Source organism: Carassius auratus, chromosome 2 (assembly GCF_003368295.1).
Source record: "Carassius auratus strain Wakin chromosome 2, ASM336829v1, whole genome shotgun sequence".
In the NCBI taxonomy this organism is placed as follows: domain Eukaryota; kingdom Metazoa; phylum Chordata; class Actinopteri; order Cypriniformes; family Cyprinidae; genus Carassius; species Carassius auratus.
The window spans coordinates 27,680,567-27,703,212 of record NC_039244.1 but is presented as its reverse complement, the minus strand read 5'-3'; the positions used below and the strand labels follow the sequence as shown (position 1 = coordinate 27,703,212).

Sequence of the window (22,646 nt, the reverse complement as noted above, 5' to 3'; positions counted from 1 at the left end):
AAGTTATAGTTTCACAAAGTTAGCGATGTTGACCCAAAACTGGATGAAAGGCTGTATCTCAGTAACACTTTAATCTACTGAAAGGAAACTTGGTAGGGTTCATTAGCTCTATGATCTGAGGGTTCCTGCCAAATTTGGTGACAGTACCAACTATAGGTCATGAAATCTGAAAAAAAGGCTATTTTTGCTCATATATATAATATGTATAATGTACTTGGTGTCTATGAATTCCTTGCGTCATGCCAATTTTTTTTTTTTTTTCCAGGTTTGGATTAATTTCCTGTACAACGTTTAGAAATTTCTTTTAAATACCTATGTATTTTCATCATTTTTACATTTCTGCACAAAATTATATATGGATCATTTACAGTTTGTAAGGTGTCTGAGAAGTTTTAAAAACTAATGCCCCAAAGATCAAAGGCTTTATATTAAAATGCTTATATCTATTTTTTTTTTTTGCCGAGTTGTGTTATTCTGATACTGTTTATTCTTCACTATTCCTCACATGTAAAATTAATTAGCACTGAAATCTAAATAGTAGGTTATGCCTTTATAATAGAGTTCTACTGTCTAAGAATGGTTAGTAAGTTCATTCAGATCTGTCTTGAGTCGTTTTTAGAGGTGAAGATGCGTGAGCTCTCTCAGATTAGCCATGGCTCCTGTCCCTGGCCTCAAACCAGTTCATTACACATGTAAGTGCATTACCATAATCCCAAGGGTAGCGGTGAACCCACTGAGAAGTCAGTCCATCCTAAACACAGATGAATGAGGAAGAGCCAAGGAAGTCTCTGAGGGTTATGGTGTTTTACAAAGGCTGGTTTTAGGTCTCCTGCCTGTTTAGTCGGTTTATAACTAAAATCATGTCAAGGCTGGGCACTTCTTTCTGGATTGTAGTGTTGCTCAATGCAGGTAACAATTTTCATTACAATGTTGTCTTGTTGCATACTTATGGATTACAAATGTGCATGTTCAATGGCATTGATGAAACTAATTGCAACCTGGAATGCATAATGCTTTTGTTCCATAAATCCTCACAAATGTGATTTTAATAGAAAAAGAAAGATATTTGGTTGTCTTGCTTCCATTATAGCAAGATAATTTAAGTAAATCGAAAGATTTTACCCAAAAATCATTCATCCCGTTCTAGTATGATTGTGAAAAATCTTTCATGCAGTACACAATCTAAATAAATAATTAAATAAATAAAAATCTGAAGTTCACAGTTGAGACTTGAGAGTACTTAATAGTATTCTTAACAGTAGACTTACTATCAACTTTGTGTCTATCAACTTTGATCTGTGATTTTATTGGACTAATATAAACTCAAAAATATTCCTGTTTGCACATCCAAGTTCAGTCGTTTAAAATTAAGAGGATTAAGTTTGTTATGTTAATCTAATAAATCATGTAATAATGATTTAGAACTTTCAGAACTTTTCAGGCAAACTGTAAAAGTTAGGTACTTCTATACACCAAAATAAGTTGTATAAACTAATTTAAATATTTATCCTTTATAAGTTTATTGTAAAAAAAAAAAAAATATATATATATATATATATATATATATATATATATATATATATATATATATATATTTTTTTTTTTTTGTCTTTTTTCTCTTTTTTTTTTTCAAAGTTGTAAATTAAGCCTAGTTTTGAGTGTTTTACCAGAAAAGAGCCATTATACTTTAAAATGTCACATTTAATTCAGTGTGTTACTTGCCTATTTTCATAATTATTTTTGAATTTTTCTAAAAATGTCTGAGTGAAAATGTTCTAAGTAAAGGTTACGCCAAGTGTTCCCATACTTTGCCCAAAAAGACAAATTATTCAGCTACATCATCAGTGAGCAAACTGAGCATGTTCAGCGGCTAGTTAGGTGGACCCTCACCAACAAACTCAAGATTGTAAATACATGAGGTTTAATATTTTAAGGTGCTATTTAAAAAAAATTTTTTTTTAAGAACATACCACATACCATGAAATTATTTGTGATTTTTTAAAAACATTTCACTCAAATTGATATGAGCAAAAACATAATATGCAATTGAAAAAAAAAAGAAAAATCATTATTTATTCATCCTCATGTCATTCCAAACCAGTATGACTTCTTTCTTTAGTTGAACACGAAAGATGATAGTTTGGAAGATGTCTTAATGTTTTTGTCCATCAAATTAAAGTCCAGTCTTACTTTGGACCTCTTTGACTTTCAATGCATGGACAAAAAGAGTTGCAGTTTTGTGTGTGTGTGTGTGTGTGTGTGTGTGTGTGTGTGTTTGTGTGTGTGTGTGTGCGTGCGCGTGTGTGCGTGTCCACAATTTTTGTTATGTAGATGAATGAAGGTCTTACAGGTTTGAAATGACATGAGGGTGAGTATAAATGGCAGAATAAACATTTTTTGGTGAACCATCCCTTTAGCTAATGTTTGTCAGTGACACTGTAAAAAGTCTTGAAACTCTTCTCTTCTCTGCCCCAGGAGTCTGCAGTGAAGAGAATATTAATGGTTGTGACATAAACCCATGCATGAACGGTGGCGTGTGTGAGAATCAGGATGGACAATACAAATGTCACTGTTCACAAATGAGCTATAATGGACACCTCTATGGAGGGCCGTATTGCACGGTAATCCTGCTCGGCTGTGAACGTCACTGGTGCCAGAACGGTGCCACTTGCCAACCGTACCTGGACAAAGGACGGCATCGATACAGCTGCATCTGCGCTGAGGGTTTCACAGGAACGAAATGCCAGACGTCCACTGCCTTCTCCTTTGAAGAAACTGGATTCATGCAGGTCCAAACCAAACTCACTAATGCTTTCGACCCTTTGAATGTCACTCTGAGTTTCCGCACGTTGCAGGCGGCGGCCGCTCTGCTCCAGTGCCAAGTTGAAGATCAGATTCTTATGCTGGAGTTAGTGAATGGAAGAGTACGGCATACCTTGCAGCGAGTCCAGGACACTGAAAGCGTTTTTCTAGAGCTTCCACCGATGGTCTCCGATGGACATTGGCACACGGTCAAGGCCTCGCTGCACAACAACATGCTTGGACTGAGTCTTGCAGACCCGTCTTGCCTTGAGGACATGTGTCATATGGAAGTACAGATCGATCGAGCAGAGCCTGATCTGGGTTCAGGTCTGTCTGAGTTGCCTGTGGTCCAGAATCTCTACATAGGTGGAAGAGGAGAGAACGAGACTGCTTCAGGCTTTTTGGGATGTATGAGGGATGTGTGGTTAGATTCACGCGTAGTGGTGCCCGGACTGGGGCTGAGGAGTCCTGCTAATCAAATGAATGTGAAACAGGGCTGCAGTGACTGGGACCCCTGCAAGGAAAACCCATGCCAGAACAGAGGCAGATGTGTCAAGACTGGATGGAGGAGCTTTAGCTGCGAATGCCATCGGCCTTATGAGGGCGAGCACTGTTTAGATGGTAAGATCACGCTTACATTATACTACTTGGGTTAGTTTGCATATAGAATGAACCGAATTATGGATTTGGATAGTAATTCTGCAATTCAAAACGGTATGGGTTTCTTTCCTCTGTTGAACACAAAATATTTTTTTTTAAAGAATGTCATTAACTGATTTGCTGGTGGCCTTTAAGTCTCTTTAAGTCACTTTCAGAAAGGTTTGAATGCCATTGCAATATTAAAGTGTCATCTGCAACCAAATTCAGGTGCCTTTAAAAGGGGGTTTGCCACAGAAGAACCATTTTTGGTTCCCCAAAGAACCTTTCAGTGAACAATTCTTGAACGCAAGTGTGAAGAACATTTTAAATTCTAAAGGACTCTTTGTCCAATGGAAAGATTCCATGGATGTTAAAAGTATAACTTATATACTAAGTATAAGTATAAATATAACTTTGCTTTTTAAGTCATTTTGCAATGGCTTTTTTTTTTAAGTTGCAGTGATTTTTAGTGGATATGAAGATGTTCTCCTCAAATTCACATAAGTGTCCTAACAGAGTAAGTACACATTAACTGAACTTGATCCACTATGGTTTGACAGCCTAAAAATGACCAAAGGCTTTTTTACATAGAAAAATATGTCTATTGGATTATCATCTAAAACAACACACACTTCATGACATCTTGTGCTTGAGAATAAAGTTCATTTTTTTTCTTTTACTATTTAAAGTAGCCTATTTCTGATTAAACCAGGATAGAATTTTAAATAATTTAGAATGAACATTCATCTTTTCTGGTCGCCATTATCTCTACAGCAACGTCATTGATAAAACTGCTTAGAAGAGAAGCTAAATTTAGTGCCCCTTAGAGGGTTAAACTTAGTGCAGAGACATAAAATGAGATTAGAGTGCTAAAGAAAACACCCAGACATACACTTAGGCAAAAACAAACCGACTGCATATGGAGGGTTAAAACCAGTCACACCTGAACTGTGTCTTAAAGAAACGTGATATTAACATATTTAATCCAGGCTAACTTTATAAGACGGATCCTGTTAAGAAAGAAACATAGTGTCATGTAAAAAGTGTCATAGGGCAAAACAAATTCTGTTGGGAATGGGTGGACAACATCTATTTTCATAACTGCATATATTTTGTTGTTGTTGTTGTTGATAATACTATTCATAATATTCAAAATATTTCTAATGCATATTATGTTTTTATGTTTGTAGTATATGCATTTTTGGGTAACACTTTATAATAACTGCACAGTATTAATCATTAATTAAGCATTAATAAACAGATAATTCATAATTTATAAAGCATTAATAGACAGTAATAAGATCAATTTATCATTTCTCAATGAAGTATAGCATTATTTACAAACCAGTTATTTAGGAGTTGCCAGTGATTCATAAGATCACAAGAAATGTAGTAAATGCAGGTAGTTATAAAGCATTTAGTAGTGGTCAGTTAACTATTTATGTGAGCTCATCTAAAGTGTGGACTAGTTATGGCTTGTAAAGCATTTATAAAGGATATTTAAAGGCTCAGTTATCTTCTAAACAAAAAACGGAAACAAACACAACACAGTGATACAGAACATAGAAATATTAACAGCCTTTAAATCTAATTTGTAAAAGCTTTACAAGGCATAAATAGTCCTCACTTTAGATGAGCTCACAAAAATAGTTAACTAACAACTACATATGTTTTATAACTACCTTAATTAACCCTGAATTACAGTAGAAATACATGTTAATAAACCATTTATTAACACTATAAGTAACTATTACTATATGTCTGAATAAAAAGATGTATGAATGCACATTTAAATAATTTATTAATCATTTACTTACAATTTCTAAGTGATCTTATGAACCACTGACAACTCCTTAATAACTGGTGTGTAAATAATGCTATACTTAATTTAGAAATGATAAATTGATCATTAATAAAGAATGAAAAAACAATTATTAAACACATTATAGATATGCTTTTAAATCAGGTATAAAGCATTTATATCTATATTTATAAACTGCTTATAAATGTTTATTAATGCTTTATAAATGATTAATTAACTGTTTCCTAATGCTTAACTAATGATTAAAAGCATGCAGTTATTATAAAGTGTTACCCATTTTTGTTGATTTAATAAGAAATTGTTTAAAAAGCTAAAAAATAATCTCTAAAAGTAATTTTTGAATATCACTTATTGAGCATGTAAACACTACATCAATCGCAGAAACAATCTTCTTGGTCAAAAACCAATAAAATGTATATGTATGTTCTGCATTGTACCTTTCTCTTACGCTGCTGTCCACTCTGTTTTCTCAGAGTATGTGACTGCAAGGTTTGGAAGTGAAGATCTGGAGAGCTACGCTATGTTCTCAGTAGAAGACAGTCCAGGTGACAGTAACACCGTGTCCATGTTCGTTCGCACGCGCCGCTCACAGGGCTTGCTCCTGGTCCTCTCCAACACTACCAGTCAGTATCTTCGTGTCTGGTTAGAGGATGGAAAGGTCAAAGTTCAAATCAACAACTTTGAAAGCCTTCTAGGAACAGAAACAGTCAGTGATGGTCAATTTCATCTGATAACTGTGCTTGTGGAGCCAGAATCCCTGTCCCTGTTTATGTCTGCTAAGAGCCAAGGCCGCGTCCCCATCCGCGGTGTGCTGGTCCAGGCTGGAGATGCGGTGTATGTGGGGGGTTTACCGGGTCGCCGTGCATCGCTAGCCTTCGGCGGCTACTTTAAGGGCTGTATCCAAGACCTCCGTATAAACAGCAGACGCCTGCAGTTCTACCCCATCAGTGTCCCGGTGAGCTCCTACCGGCTCCAGAGCTCGATGAAAGTCACGCGTGGCTGTACTGGAGACGACTTCTGCACTGTAAGCATTTGCAGATCCATGATTATGATACTGGTGTAAAATGTTGGTCAGTTTGCATGTTACACGGATCAAGAAATGCCCAACTGACATGAAAGTGCATCAGATATTCAAACGTTTTCACAAAAGAAACAATTAACACTCTCTCAGTTAAACATTGCAATCACATTATCAGCAACAATATTTGTATGTTTGAATATTTCAAATCTATTATGAATGATCTGATTCATAATCAAATATTATAAATGATTAAATCAATTATTACAGTGTTCACAATTCTGGAATAATACTTTTTTTCCCCCCCAATTTGTTAAACTTTCTAAATTAGTTTGAATATATTGTAAACTTAAAATATTTTGGAAATATGATAAATATTAATACATTATGAATGACTACATTATTCATAAAGTTCATAATTTTCAAATAATAACGCTTGACTTGAACCATATTTTTTTTTTTCCAATTTACGAAAACTTTCAAAATATGATTAATATGTTTGAATATTTCGGATACTTCAAATATTTTGGAAAAATTATTTCATCATTCACAATGTTAATAATTCTGGAATAATAATGCTTGACTTGAACTATAATCTTTTTTTCCAATTTGATAACATTTCTAAAAAAAAGTTTATATGTTACTGATGTAAATCTGATACATTTTCATATATTGTGAATGATTATATATTTCACAATGTTCAGAATTCTGGAATAAAAATGCTTGTCCTCAGCCATACATTTAGACATAACTCCCTAAATATGATGAATCTGTATTTTACATTTTGCAAACATCAAAAATTCAGAAATATGTGATAAAGTTCCTTATAGTATTAATTATTTCATCATTTACAATCTTCATAATTCAGGGGTAATCCATACCCTCTCTCTGTTTGAAACAGATTTAGTAACACTTTAGTATAGGGTCCAATTCACACTAATAACTAGCTGCTATTAGCATGTCTATTATTAACATATTGGCTGTTTATTAGTGCTTATAAAGTACATATAATGCATGACATCCATAATCCTACCCAATACCCTAAACTTAACAACTACCTTATAAACTATTAATAAGCAGCAAATAAGGAGTTAATTGAGGCAAAAGTCATAGTTAATGGTAAGTTAATAGTGAGAATTGGACCCTAAAATAAAGTGTGACCACAGATTCCATGGGTGTGGGGACAGCAGTTTAAGAAGCACTGCTAAAGAACTAAATAATATTATGTGAAATTGAAGGACAGTAGATTTATTTTTAGTGTTTAAATTGAGAGATTGTACTGTAATGATTGATTGTGAGTATCTGTTGTAGAATAATCCCTGCTTGCATGGAGGTGTGTGTTACTCCTTGTGGGATGACTTCACGTGCAGCTGCCCACCCAATATAGCGGGACAGCGCTGTGAGGAGGTCAGGTGGTGTGAGCTGTCTCCATGTCCGTCCTCTGCCGTGTGTCAAGCCCACACTCAGGGCTTCGAATGTAAGTCGAATGTAAATTATTCTAATTAAAAGTGTTAAAGAAAAGGTTGATGATGTCTAAGTATTAATACTATGGTACCTATCCTCAGTTCAGTTATATAACTGATAATTGTCATGTGTAGCTATTCTGGGGATTTATAAAAGCCTTGAAAGATTATCCTTTGTTGGATTTGCCACGCCATGTGTGCTTGTCCTTAATGACATAACCATATGTTGCAGGGAAGAAATGTAATATGGTGTTCAGGGGATACACTTTGGGAGTAAAAAGACAATAAGGGTCTGTTTATTCACGCTTTCTGAAACATGTATCGCCTGATACAGTTCATGTGAATAAACACGAATAGAGGAATTTGGAGTTTGGAGGTCTACTGCAATGATTCTCAAACTTTTTAACTCCAAGGTCTACAGAAAGGTGCAAATACTTGTCTGATTTATCTTATTTGCTTAATAAGGAGTAAGGATAAGGAATTTTTTTCAATCAAATTATTTAACCCAATAAATAAGCCCACTGAGTTATTGTCATGTGTTTTCCCTCCTTGTGTTCCATGTCCCATGTTGATAGTCTCACTCCTGTGTCTAGTGATTATCTTTAGTATTTAAATTCCTGTCTTTGTGTCTCTCCTCTGTCGGGTCTACATCACCCATATCTGTGATGGTCCTTGCTCTTATGCTGGATTACCCTTGTGTTTTAAGAAATTAAAAGATCGTTAATCATGCTCCTTGTCTCCTTGTTCCTCCCGCAGTGAAGTGTAACAGTTATAAGATTTTATTAAGTGACAGTTCTTTTCCAGATCTAAAATTCAAGATTTAGGTTTTCTCATATATTCAGTGTGCAAACTTGTTCTTATACTTGTTTGGCGTGTAAATGAAAATAAGAAATATCTGAATTTTTAGTTGTTTTAGCTCATTTAATCATCTTGAGACCGTCGCATTGTGGGCTTGTCCTAAACTTCTCAATATGACCTGTATGCCAGACTAAATGTTTTTTACGATTTTTCACATCACATATAGTTTGCATGAAAGTGACAATGTAACTTTAAGATCTTTCTAGCCCCATGGACTGGAAAACAGGGACTGAAGTAAATTTGAGACCCAATTACTCAATTTTAACTAAAAAAACGAAATGCTTTAATAGTAAAGGATTTTATAGTTAACTAAACTACAACTTAAATAATTAAAAAACATTAAGTAAACAATAAAATAAATGTTAACTGATGAAGAGCTTTGACGAAAAAGATTAAATGTATATATATATTTATTGTTCTGTTTTTAAGTAGTATGCATGTGATGCACTGATGCATTTTTCCTGACCACTTTGCAGGTTTGGTCAATGTTAGCCTCCGCAGTGACAGCCACATAATCACATATCGTGGCAATGGAAAAATACAGCGATACCTCGGCAGCATTTCAATGCATTTCCGTACCAGGGAGCAGAATGCGACTCTACTGCATGCTGAGCGGGATTCTCAGTTCATTACCATTTCCATCCACGATGGACACATGGTTTTAGAGCTGCAGGGAAAACAACAAACCTCCTATGTATATATCCACAGCCTGGATCTGGTGAATGATGGTCAGTGGCACAAAGCAGACTTCAGCATGGACAGCTCAGTCCTCCAGTCATCCAGATGGAGATTAGTTCTGGACGAGCACTGGGAGAAACCCTCGATCTCATTTACAGTCTCAGAAAATCTGGATTTCCTCAGAGAAGATGTAGACATCATCTTAGGGGGCTTGGGACCTGATTCGGAGGGTAACTTCGCTGGCTGTGTCGGTTTGGTGGAGATCGGAGGCCTTGCATTGCCACATTACAGTGAAGTGGAGCTGAACCTGCCCAGACCCCAGGAAGAACAGTTTCTGAGGACTTCTGGTACTCCCTACTTCGGCTGCTGGGGATCTAATGTCTGTGAGCCTGACCCTTGCCAAAATGAAGGGGTTTGTGAAGATCTGTTCGACCTTTTCAAATGCCATTGCCCATCTGATTGGGATGGCCAACGGTGTGAATTCACTGTAGATGATTGTGCATCAAACCCGTGTGTTCACGGAGCCTGCAGAGCGATCTCATCTGGATACGAGTGCTCGTGTGATGCAGGCTACACCGGCAGGCGCTGTGAAAAAGAGGTAGATATATGTGCCCACCACAAGTGCAGCAATGGTGGAACATGCCTAAGAGGACTGAAACATTACTCATGTCTCTGTCCAAGAGGCACGACGGGTCCTTTCTGCAGGTGAATATGTTTCCTATGCTCACCACTGCAATGCAACTCGAGAGATGAAGTCTTCAGCAGTGTCTTGAAATGCTGACTTTCTTAGAAGTGCATGAATGTAATGTTTCATTTCTGTTTCAGGGAGAGAGTTCCAGAGCTTCCATGGTATATCGACAGGTTTCCGTGAGTCTGACTTAAAATATATATTCATTATCAAACTGGGGGCTAGAAGAAATCCAACCAGTAGTTATTGCAGAATAAACACTGACATGGTGATTGCATCCCCATTTTACAACAGTAAAATATTTGATTTGACTAGATAATGTACATCCAGCTGGTTGTTATCTCAGAATGATCCCCGATAGGGTGATCGGTCTTGTATCAGCCTGAAAGGGTTTATTCTGAGATAACAACTGGCTGGATGTACATTAACCCACTTATAACATGACTAATTTCCACATAAGTAAATAATTAGACGCAAAATATTGATTCGAGTTGAATTATGCACGCAAAGCTTCTGTGAAGACAGCAGTTGTGAGCAAGCAGCAACTTCAAAGTAGACGGACATTTAAGGGAAACGGTGCAGTCAAACCAATTATTACACCACATAAATTATTTCACCACATAAATAATCAAGGCAATAAAATAATTAATTAAATCATGTAAACACTGGATGCAACAGTTGTCACCAACAGCTAAAGTCTGTCCACACTAGATCTGACAAAGCGACCGTTGAAAATCATTTGAAATTAATGGCAATATGTCATAAATACAAAGCAGCAGCAGTTTTCTGTCGGGGATTTGTTGTGTCGCTCCGTTTTTATCTAAAGCCGTCTATGGTCGCACCACCTTAGAAGGTCGTGACCCACCAATCAGAATCAACTATTCCAGAGAGTTGTGTAAAAACAGCAAAATTATGTATAATTACAAGCAACTAACCATAAACCAAACCCTTACCTTAGCCTTAACCCTATAGTAAGTTTATTAACTTGACTCTGTGCTGATTAGTGTAGTTACTTTGTAACATCGTCACCTTAGAGTTATTTTTCAAAACTACTTTACTTTGTTTTCCCATTTATTGACTAACAATTCTCCTGTGCCCATATTGGGAGTAATCGGAAGTACAGAGGGGTTGTGTGCACTGTGTGAACATGATGCAGTTCTAGACTAAATGTGAATGTGCATTAATTCATCCCACATGAAAAAAAGTATTCGTTTAGTATTCATCAAAATGAATTAAAACAGTGAAATGCAAACTCAGAATAGATTGCGAACCTGCAATAATTAAATGTTAAATAACACAAATGTATCTAATCCCATTTTATTAACTAATGTCTTTTCTGCTGACCTTCGATGATCCAGTTCATCCATACTAATAAGCAAAAATGACTTTAGATAAACTTTAGTTTTTTATTGCTGAAGAGTGTTGAACCGTCTTCTCCTGTACAGACATGAATTTACTTTTCCTTCAGCTTGAGGTTCATTCATTACACTTTTTGCATTTGCTATAAATAGAACATACTATGTTAAAAACAATCCTGCTCATATTTAAAAAGTAACAAAAAAGTAACACAAAAATAACTTAATGCATAACTTTTCATAAAAATTTACTAAGTAAACGTAATTAGTTACTTTTTTAGGGAGTAGCGCAATATTGTAATGCATTACTTTTAAAAGTAACTTTCCCCAACACTGTTTAGGGGACAATGTATTGTTCTTATAACCCTATCAATTAATATTTAAATGAACAGCTCTATTTACATGTTAGCAAGGGTCCCTCACGTGATCATAATTTCCTTTGCATCCACAAGTATAATAATCCCTACTGTAAGACAATGTCTGATAATTAATAAAAATGTTCTATGAAGTATGAATGTGTGTAGTATGACTGTAATCCATGTTCATCACGTTGTCATTGTCGTGACTTTTGGCAACAGTTGCATCACTTTCACTGCCACTCACAACTCCAGTCCCGTGACCTCATGGGATAGTAAACACATGATCAGATATGCACTTCAGTATCTCAGTATCGGTCATCCAGGGACTTTTGGCCTGCTGTTTTATGAACACTGTGAATTTGGACATTATAGTCTTTTCACAAACTGTTTGCAAATAAAAACCTGTAATATATGCTTTTCTCTATTAGAATCTTTGTTGCTTATATAATTGTAGTATCTTACTTATTAACAAGAATATGTCTTTAAAAAGTGTTCTCCTTTTATCACATTTTTCTCTAGATACCCTAAACTTCCTGTGTCTTTCTGTGGGAATGAGAGATGGAATTACAGTTGCTTCAATGGTGGGAATTGCTCTTCTGTAGAGAATAATTGTGACTGTCTGCCTGGATTCACTGGACAGTGGTAAGTACCTTTATCACAGTGAATAGGTTGCAAATATTCAGAAATAATTCTAATATGCTGATTTGGTGCTGTTACAAAAGAGGGGTGTATGCTAAACGCAAGACAAAGTGCTAGAGCAGGATCTGGAACAAATGAGGAGTTTGGATAACGAAGGAGATTACAGACAATGTACTATATTACATTAACTTCACAATCACAGCATAAACAATCACAAATATACATAGACAGCATTCAAGGACGAGGGAGAACTGAACAGACCGGCTATTTAAATACACAGGAGGTAATGAGGGAACTGGAGACAGGTGGGGAATAATCAATTACCAAAACAAGAAAAGGAAGATGACCAAATAAGGAAACAAAAGTTCATTAACGTAACAGGTGCTCATGAAACATTTATGATTATCAATGTTGAAAACAGTAGTGCTTCATATTTTTGCAGAAGCTATGATTGTTTTGCAGGATTCTCTGATGAATAGAAAGCTCAAAAGAACAGCATTTATTTGAAATAGAAATTCTTTGTAACATTATAATTGTCTTAATTGTTGCTTCTGATCACACATACAAATAAATATACAAATATATATATATTAGGGATGCACGATATTGGATTTTGGCCGATATTCGATATGCCGATATTTTCTAAATAATTTTGGCCGATGCCGATACCGATATCGATATATATACAAATATATACTGATATATTTACAAATATATACTGATATATTTAAACTTTAATTTTACTGAAGAGAAATCCATGTATCTCTTCTGTACTGATTCTACCATAAATTTATTATTTTACAAATGTAGACAGACATTCACATCTGAAAAACAGGTCAATTATTTCACTTGGAGAATATCGGTTTGGCTCATCGGCAGAAATATTCATATCGGCCGATACCGATAATGGTCATTTTAAGCTTTTATCGGCCGATACCGATGTTGTGCCGATATTATCGTGCATCCCTAATATATATATATATATATATATATATATATATATATATATATATATATATATATATATATATATATATATATATATATATATATGAATAGCATAAAAATACCTAGCACACACATGTTGACTGTAATAGTCCATTTCACTTTAAGGACTATCTAATGTCTCATTCTGAATGGGTGCATTCAAAATTTGGCCTGAATGATCTTAGTGGTTCTTTCTAAGCCAGGAAACATTAGCTATAGTAAAGCTATTATTATTGATAATACTTGAATAAACACAGAACAAGTCCTGCACTATTTGTACATAGACATGAATGACACGTTACAATGCAGCTTAACAAAGAGACGTGTGCTATTAGCAATCAGGCTTCTCAGAAGGAGAAAACAAATCCCATGGACGAGTAAAGAAGGAGAGAGCTACAACATTTTTTCAGAAAATGTAATCTAGTTTTTCTGCCTACTTTTTGGAATGTGTCATGAGATGGTCTTCTTTCCATCTGAATGACTGATTTTCTTCGACAGGTGCGAGCTGGAGCTGGATGAATGTGCATCTGACCCCTGCCTTAATGGAGGCTTCTGCCGCAACCTGATCAACAGGTTCCAGTGTGTGTGCGAGATGAGCTTTGCAGGTGACCACTGTCAGATCGACGTCAGTGACTTCTACGTCTATGTGTTCCTGCTCCTGTGGCAGAACATCTTCCAGCTGTTATCATACCTGATCTTGCGTTTAGATGATGACCCAGAGGTTGAGTGGAACGCAGCCAATGATGACTAGGACCAGAAGCATGTGGGCTGAAGGATGCAAAATATTATGAAAGGTCATTATGGGAAGTCGCAATCCTTGGACAAAATGTAGTTAAGAAACATTAATTGAGAATACCAATATGTGATTTGTTGTCTGCTAGTTGAGCACTTTAAACAGCATATTCTGAATAATAATTTGGAGAAAATGAAACATTTTAGAACAATAATATAAAAATAAAAAACTCAGATCTGTACACATTGTAGCATCTGACAGTGAAAGGCTTTACATGTGCCTTCTTTTTCCTCATAAATATCTTTTTTTGAAAATGTTCTCATAACACATGCACAACACTAGAACAAATGCGGTTAATCATAATATGTATAAAGCCCAATGTTATGAAATGCTGTCATATTCTGATGATAAGGAAAGCATGGATTTGCACATGATTAAATGCTTTTTTCTTTTCTTTTTTTCTGGATTCAATATTTAATCCTGGACTTTTAGACCACTGTGCAGTAGTCGAACTGGATTTCCGCAATAGTCAGGCAAATAGAGTCACTTCAGAAAAACAAGTTTGCATGATGTTATGTTTGCTTTGTATTGCTGGGTATTGATAAGCACCAGAAACAGCAAAATCTTTTATTTAGAAGTATAAAAGTAAGTGTTGAAATCTGACAAACTTTTACAAAAACGTTAGTCAAATCAAAGGCTTTTACTTTTCTGATTATATTAGTTGAAAATGCATTATTTCTTATTGTGAACTCGTTCAAAAAACCTGACTGGAGGGGAAGCGGGATGTTTTCATTCAGGCTCCATTCATGTTAGTTTTATCATCAAGGACGTGGTCAAAGTTTAAAAGCACCCCTGCTTCCCCTGCTTCTCGTTTACTTTGGCACCCAAAGTTGGTTCATTGGAGTCATTTACGTAACAGAAGCCACAATGTCTTTACATTGGCCATGTGGTCAAGACTAAAGTACGTCATATATATACAGCAAACCCGGTTACCTTCTGTCCACATATTCGCTTCAGGATTTTGGGTTATTACTGTTCAGCATGCAGCTCTGTGCTACGCTCACTGTTGTCGGGCTCCTGGTAATGGGGTCACGGGCGCAGGGGGTGATGCCCAGCGTTAGCTTCCCTCCCTGCGATTCCCCGGAGGCTGAAGCAGCTGCTCTGGTGGCACAGGATTTCCTCAATGCTCAACACACACACGGTTACAAATATGCCCTCAATCAAATTGAGGAAATCAAGATCGTCTCCATGGTAAGATAATGGATAATCATGAATAATGCTTGTGTAATGGTGTATACAAGTTGGTAACATTGGCTTAAAAAAATTAGATATGATATTGCATGATAATTTTGTCCACTGGAATGGACGAACCATAACATCCAGCTACACATGCACACTTTCTCTATAAACTAATGGTTTTATAGCTACACTACAATTCAAAAAGGTTTCTTTTACATCAAAATCATCACTTAGCACATTTTATCACTGGTATAAATGGGGCTTTTAAGATTCAGATGTCTTTCTGAAGCCACTTCAAGCGGATACGTATCATCTGGAGTTGGATTTTCTGGAAACTACGTGTCATGTCTTGGATCCAACGCCAGTGAGCCTTTGTCCAGTCAGACAAAAAGTTAATACGGTGAGAGCCAACTTTATTTATGTGTACTTTTAGAAATGTTATATTGCAATGAATCAAGTATCTTTTTGGCTCTCTTCTAGGCAGTTGAGGCAGATTGTGATTTTGTACTTGCAAATACAACTCAAGGTCTGTCTGTTGTGGCATTCAAGTGTAAAACTGAGACGGGTAAGAGGACAAAAGAGCACTGTAAAACAAATGCACTTGTGATCTGATCACAGAGAGGAGATGTTTTTTGTTGTTGTGTCTAGAATCAAATGAATGCTTAGGCTGCCCTCAACTCGTTCGTTTAAATGACACCGATGGCCTCCAACTCATTGCATCCTCTTTAGATTATTTCAATAAAAATAATACTCTAAACACAAAGTTTGCACTCCTTGAAATTGGACGCATAACATCCCAGGTAATGAACATGAAGTACTAAAAATTATCTTCAGACGATAAAGCTCCCAATAGACATGTGGTGCTGTTTTCTGATTTTTTTTTCCACAGATTGCCAGTGGTGGACCCCGGTACTTTGCAGAATATGCCATTATTGGGACAAACTGCACAAGTCAAGATGATGATATATGCATTCCTCAGAATCACAATGTTGCTGTAAGAAAATTGAAAAATCTTTGAGAGAGAAAAACTTTGGCTTTGTGTGTCAAAGTCAACATTAAAAGCAAATGCCTCTTTTTAATTTCTGAAAACACTTTCCTGGTTTATTGTGCATAGGACATTGTTGCTAAACCTTTGAGGTGACTTTACTTTTCAGATGATTTCACCAGGCCCTCTTCATTTTTAAACCCCACCCGTCCCATTCTGCATGGCTGCTTTTTATGATCAAATCCCACACATAAAATCAAGTCTCGTCCTACATTTTTTAATATCCTCTTTTGTTTAGAAATAACATCAGATTACAGAAGCAAAATGGGTTGAACCGTCTTACATGTTGATGTCTAATCCATATCTGTGACTATTTTTAGATCCATGGCCTCTGTCTAGCTGAAGGTTCTGCCAAACTGAATGATGTTGACTGCAAAATCTTTGGCCCAGTAAATATCTCTTTATTATTTCACATTAACACAATGTGCACTTACAATGTAAAATCTGTTCATGTTGAGAATGCAATGCCTGCTTTTAATCAGTAATTGGATTTATATTAAATCAGAGACACAACCTGCAGTGTTAAGTTTGTTGTATTTTTTCTATTATTTTTACATTACATGACTGGCGCAGTTCATCCACCAAATAGACCAAATTTCCATTTGGTACCAATATTGGCATATAAATTACATCCATCACCTTGAAACCTTAAACTCAGGTTAAGCTAAAGTTACTCACACTATACAATTTTATTATTATTTTATTCATGACAGACCCAAGCTGTGGATCCAGCAAGCAACGCCACAGTGCAAGTCCAAAAACTTCTGCATGCACACACCTTTGGACCTCAGCACAACCCTTCCATCCACAGCCTCAAACATCACAAGCTGACAGCAATCCATGACCCCTCGGCCAGCGGCCTGCTCTCGGCAGAATCCTCTGAATCAGCCGAATCAGTTGAGGTGGTGCCAAAGCTAGCTGCTGTTGTAAAGAGGGAGGTCCCTGCAACAGAAGGGCCAGCAGTAGATGCAGCACCGTCAGAAAAAACACCTGTTCTTTTAAAGCCGGTTTTCCTCGCTCCCATTTGTCCAGGAAAAAATAAACATTTCTGACCTGGTAAAATTTCATGACCATATACGGATGACATTAACTAATCTTGTTCTGAGGTAGCCACCAAACTAGTAAGTGCAGTAGGTCACTAGTATAAACAAAACTGCCCTTTTTGTTAATCAATAAAGGCTGTGCCTGTTACTGTGGTAGTGTAATAAAATGTAACTGTTAATGAATCTGTGTTTAGGACATTTTATAATAAGCAGCATTTTCACCTTTCAAATTATGAAAATAGTTTGAAATGTTCAATAACAAAAAAAGGTTTGTGCGGATTTTCATCGTAAGATCTCACCGATCATCTCCCATTAGGAATGATCACTTATTGATGTCATTCTGTCACAGGATGGGAGTCATATCTTTATCACACTCTTCACAGAAATGGCTTCGAGGAAAAAGTCTGTTCATGGACACTGTATATTTTAAATGGGCCTATACAACATTCATAAGTGAGACACAGATTTTTTTGTATTTTTTTATAAATGGTGTTTTTCTAATGCAATTTTGTGCATCATAGGTAATGTTCCCATTCTAATACGGAGCCCATTCAAAATGTATTAACTCTGCTGAACTGTCATTTTACAATAAAAACATTGTCAGATTGAAGGCAAACTGAGGTATGGGCACATACATTTTTTTTTTAGTAACTTTCTCCTCTAAGAAAGTGACCTAGGGTTTCTGGTAGAGATAACCCCGAATACACAGACCATTGCTATCTGGTTTGCTGGAAAGTCAACTCTAACTCTGCTGGAAAGTGGCTCTACAGGAACGCTGATATAAACATTCAAACCATCCTCAACCTCTTGTACACATTTCATATGCCTGATGAATAACACCAATTTAAAACAGTGTGACAACCAAAAAGAAAATCCAATAACAGTTTTTCCACTTAAACTCTTTTATTGCAAGTTAGCACCATTTCCAGCTATCTCCGAATCCTTTTTAGATTGAACAGCAGGAACCCAGTGAGTCTCAAATAATCTTGGCCTCCTAACTGCTGGAATTTGGATGGATTCTCCATTTGGAGGGAAATGCAGCTCAGGGCTGATTACTGGCACAGAGTTGTGAAACTGCATCAAGGGCTGAAAAATCTGTTGTAGTGGAGGGGTCTTACCATGACTTTGCTCTGGTTGAGGAGACCAATTTGACGATTTGATTTGATTATTGGATAGCGGAGGCAATAGCATCTGGGTAAAAGAGTTTTTTGTGGGAAAATTAGACATGGAGGGCTTGGCATTCGAATTATAAGCTTGATACCAGTAATTCATAAACACATTTTTGCCATTGGTTGGAGGCATTGTAGGTTTTGAAGAAATGTCATGTTGGACCATTTCCTCAAAAGAGGGAACATTATTTGGAGCAACTAACATTGGCTGCGTGTCATGGCCCCACGGGGAGAAATACCGCTTTATCTCAGGCTGGTTCACTGCTGGGTCTGGGCTTCGGTCTGAATAATCAAGAGGTTCAGCAACTGGTCTGTTTTGTAAGAGTCTAGAATGCAGCTTAGAAGGTCCCAAAGGATGTATAACGGGAGCAACATTCGCAGGTTTCATTGTAGACTGTGGAGGAGGAGCAGTGGATTCCAACTTCCTAAAAATGTAGGGCGACATGGTTGGCTCGGTCAAATACTGTGAAGTAACAGGGGCATCGGTATCCTTAAAGAGGGGATTCTCCACCAAATATTGCATTGCTGTATAATCTGAAGCTGGTGGTACAGCTGTATGTTGAGAGGAAAGTTGGCCATGATTATAACCCATAGCCTGAATAAGGGAAAGAAGATTTGAACCAGGAGATTCAAAAGGAGATGACAACATCTGGCCTTTGATTTTGGTCACACTTGAAATGTCAAGTTTAGACATTTGAAAAGGATGACCAAAATGGTGATGGTTGTGGTGGTGGTAGACAATTGAAGGGGGTCCGGAACAGGAAGTTTGGCAGTGAAAAGAACATGCATGGGATGAACTAATTAGAGTTGATGGAGCCTTTATTGGGGTATGGGTGTGAACAACTTGAAGTTTGGGGAGTGAAGGGGTAGAATCAGTGCTTGGGCTTAAAGCTAATTGAAAGTTCATAGGAGGACACTTAACATCCGATTTGTATGGAAGCACAAAAGCTTTTGGTTTTAAAGCTTGTTCAGGCTCTTCTGAATACGTTGTTGCACTGGAAGTAACAGCCCCATAGGTCGAAATGGTTTTACTATGTAGAACTTTTGTAGGAACAGGTGGCATTTCGAAACGATGTGGTGGGAAGGGTTTGTACCACAGAGATTGGAGGAGCTGTGGTCCTGTTTTTCTTGTAGGGGCAGGTATAGGTGTTTTAGACTCTGGTTTTGGTGGAGAATGTGGTTCAGAGGGTCTTTGTATGATTTGGGAGTGATGAGACCGGTAGGGGACTTGAGGAAAGACTGCTGAGGAGGTAGACACAAATTCAGGTTTTCCAGGATATAAAGGATGTATCATATTGCTGGGAGGATACAAAGGCACCCACTGCAAAGGAGGGACCATGCTTGTGGTGAAAGTCAACTGATCTTGAGGATTACCTGTTGGTTTTAGTAGGGGAGTGATTGGGACCATCAAAGGTTTTCTTGGATAATGTGACCCAGCTGCACTTTGATGACTGGTATCACGGGTAAGTCCCAAGCTGGGCTTAGGGTACCAAGGGTACCAAGTTTGAGGACGTTTTGTATAAACCTGTGCTTGTGGCCTTTTGGTAATAGCAGTTGGAGGACCCACAATTTTGGGACCTGGAGGTAGAATCTTTGGTGGTATGTTTGGAGGAAAAAGGAGGAAAGGGTAACTAGGAGGAACAGGTTGGCCAGGGATGTAATGAGGGAAGGGAGGAGAAGCCAACTTCTGAACTGAACTTGTGGAAGTTGTTGAACTTGTTGTTGGTGCCCATTTTGGTGGAGTAATTTTAGTAGTTGTAGAAATTGTGGTGGGAGGGAGTGTTGTTGAAGTCAGAGCATGAGGTACAGAAATTAGTTCATTTTCATGTGCAAGATCAGGTGCACTTATAGGAAGACTTTGTGACAGTGCTGGGCAGGACAGATTAAACTCACTCTCTGTTGCCATGCTGAAAGTGAACATCCCATCCTGTAAAGTAAGGCAAAAGGTTAGTGTATTCCATTATGAGTGACTGAATGAAATTCAGGTAAAAATGTAGATCATGTTTAATACCTTTGGCTCCATGCATGGCATATATGGGGCATGGATGACCACACCTTCTGGATGTGACACCAGGCTGTATCCACATCTAGCAGACACTTTCAGAAGAGGCTGCCATTCATTCATTCCTAGGTTTAAGCAGAATTAACTAAATTTATACCTGTAAAGCTCACATTAACCTATGTAAACAAGCATGGACCTTTGTTTTACCTTTGATCTTCAGGTTTTCAGAAACTCCTCTACTATTCAGCCTCACAATCATACCATTACTGTAGCAGGAGACCATTGGCTCACTTTCTGTCGAGGTCAGGGAGGAACAAGACATTTTCACAGGCAATCCCCACCAAAGTAAAGGAAGAACAAAAGTGTCTCTCTGAAAACAAAGGAGGGAAGTTAGAAGAGATCATACATGCTATACTCAAATTTACATCAAAATATAAACAAACCTCTTGTGATACGTAACATCCATTATATGGTATAGTGAAAACAAAGTCTCTCCATGTTCTCAAAAAAATATGACCACATTCCGAGGGCAAATGCACCAATGGAAGCGGTGGGATGCTTCCTAAAGAAGAACAAAAATATATATATATATATATTTTAATGAAAATAAAGTACTGTTTTTTTTTTTAATCAGGTCAATGGAGAAGCAAACCTCGATCAATAAGAAAGTTGGACCCAAAAGGAGCCTCTCGTCCATGAACTGTCAATTTCATCAAATCTCCAACACAATCCACCTTGGGTTTCATTCCAAGTAGCCTTTCCACTGATGGAGTATACAGGGTGTTTAGACCATAAACCTGTTCCCCAAGATGTTGCAGCTTCATCCAGCCTATTGAAAGAAGATGCAGAAAAGGTGAACAGAAAGACAACTCCAAATTGGAATAGTTAACATGCTATTAAAAACAATCTCTTTGCAAGGATCAAAGACATCTTGAGCAACTGCTGCAAGTATCCATCTATTCATTCAGAAACGACCTAATATTTGAACATTTTAAATTCAATTTAAATGCATGCATTTAGTAGACCCTTTATCCAAAGATACTTGCAGTGCATTCAGGCTAACATTTTTTATTCTATAATTTAGTGACTTAAATAAATACAAATTAATTAAGCAAATCACAGGGACATTTTTACCTGAATCCTCCGATTGGTTTGTGTTCTCATCGGGTTGATTGTTAGAACTGAAGTCCGAAGAAAACCGGACACTACCACCACCATGTGATTTTGAAGATTGGTCTTGCCAAATGAGAAGACGCCCAACCTGTGCTGCAGATTTCGGCTTCTGGTCCCCTCGATCAAATGACTCTATTGTTCGTGCATTCTTATTAAAATATCCCGCTGAATCAAACCGTTTTCCCTCATGAAATACCGCAAAACCACTAACTGTAATAAAGCTAAGCCGAATGAATATACAACACGTCAGGATTGGTTTCGCTTTAAACGCCATTCGACAAGGCCGTTTTGCACACGCACCACACCACTGTAGTGTCGCGAAACCCGGGGTCAGCTCGAGCAGCTGAAATATACAAGATCTTACGTCTACAATTAGGGCACGTTTGGCAAATCAGAGACACCTGTTAAAAAGCCTAGTGAGGGGAAAGAAGGGTTGTGCATGAGTATGTGAGCTTATCCACCTATTTGTGTGTGTGTGACTTAACTAACGTTACTGGTCAAGTTTTGGACAGTAAGAATTTTTTTTCAAAAACAGTTTTTTCTTTCTTTCTTTTTTTTCACAAATTGTTATTTTTTAGAAAGATTTTGTAACATTATACACTACTGTTCAAAAGTTTAGAGTCAGTAAGAATTTTCTTTTCCTTCCCCCCAGTACTTTTATCCTTCAAGGATGCATTAATTTGATCAAAAGCAGGGGCGTGCACAGATCTCTGGAGATCTTATTAGAATGATTTCTGAAAGATCACGTGACACTAAAAACTGGAGTAACGATGCTGAAAATACAGCTTTGCACAGGAATACATTCCAGTTTAAAATCTATTCAAATCGAAAATGGTTATTTTAAATTGTAATATTTCACAATATTGCACTTTTTGATACAACACACAACTTCAGAAACAATGTCTTTTACAGTACTGTGCGTGCAAGTAAGTAT

The 22,646-nt window shown here is 37.0% G+C and overlaps 2 protein-coding genes and 1 pseudogene across 4 annotated transcripts; 2 read left to right on the top strand and 1 right to left on the bottom strand.

Moving 5' to 3' along the window:
- The first annotated feature begins 737 nt into the window (after positions 1-737).
- LOC113038908 (protein crumbs homolog 1-like) lies at positions 738-21,261 on the top strand. 3 transcript variants are annotated; one of them, XM_026196720.1, is made up of 9 exons: positions 738-909; positions 2,476-3,423; positions 5,737-6,287; positions 7,593-7,758; positions 9,079-9,985; positions 10,106-10,147; positions 12,202-12,324; positions 13,807-14,102; positions 21,174-21,261. In XM_026196720.1, the coding sequence occupies exons 1-8, from the start codon at positions 861-863 to the stop codon at positions 14,057-14,059; spliced, it is 3,039 nt and encodes a 1,012-aa protein (XP_026052505.1). In that variant the 5' UTR covers positions 738-860; the 3' UTR covers positions 14,060-14,102; positions 21,174-21,261. The 3 variants fall into 3 exon arrangements, with proteins under 3 accessions (XP_026052505.1, XP_026052513.1, XP_026052495.1); XM_026196728.1 differs by lacking the exon at positions 21,174-21,261 and having other exon boundaries at positions 13,807-13,913; positions 14,016-14,880; XM_026196710.1 differs by lacking the exon at positions 21,174-21,261 and having other exon boundaries at positions 13,807-14,880.
- On the top strand, positions 14,971-17,984 carry LOC113038925 (alpha-2-HS-glycoprotein-like; annotated as a pseudogene).
- On the bottom strand, positions 18,253-22,584 carry LOC113038903 (extensin-like). The gene is made up of 6 exons (XM_026196698.1): positions 21,674-22,584; positions 21,192-21,368; positions 20,983-21,101; positions 20,747-20,909; positions 20,549-20,664; positions 18,253-20,464 (listed from the first exon to the last, which is right to left on the bottom strand). The coding sequence occupies exons 1-6, from the start codon at positions 21,984-21,986 to the stop codon at positions 18,272-18,274; spliced, it is 3,081 nt and encodes a 1,026-aa protein (XP_026052483.1). The 5' UTR covers positions 21,987-22,584; the 3' UTR covers positions 18,253-18,271.
- Positions 22,585-22,646: the final 62 nt, after the last annotated feature.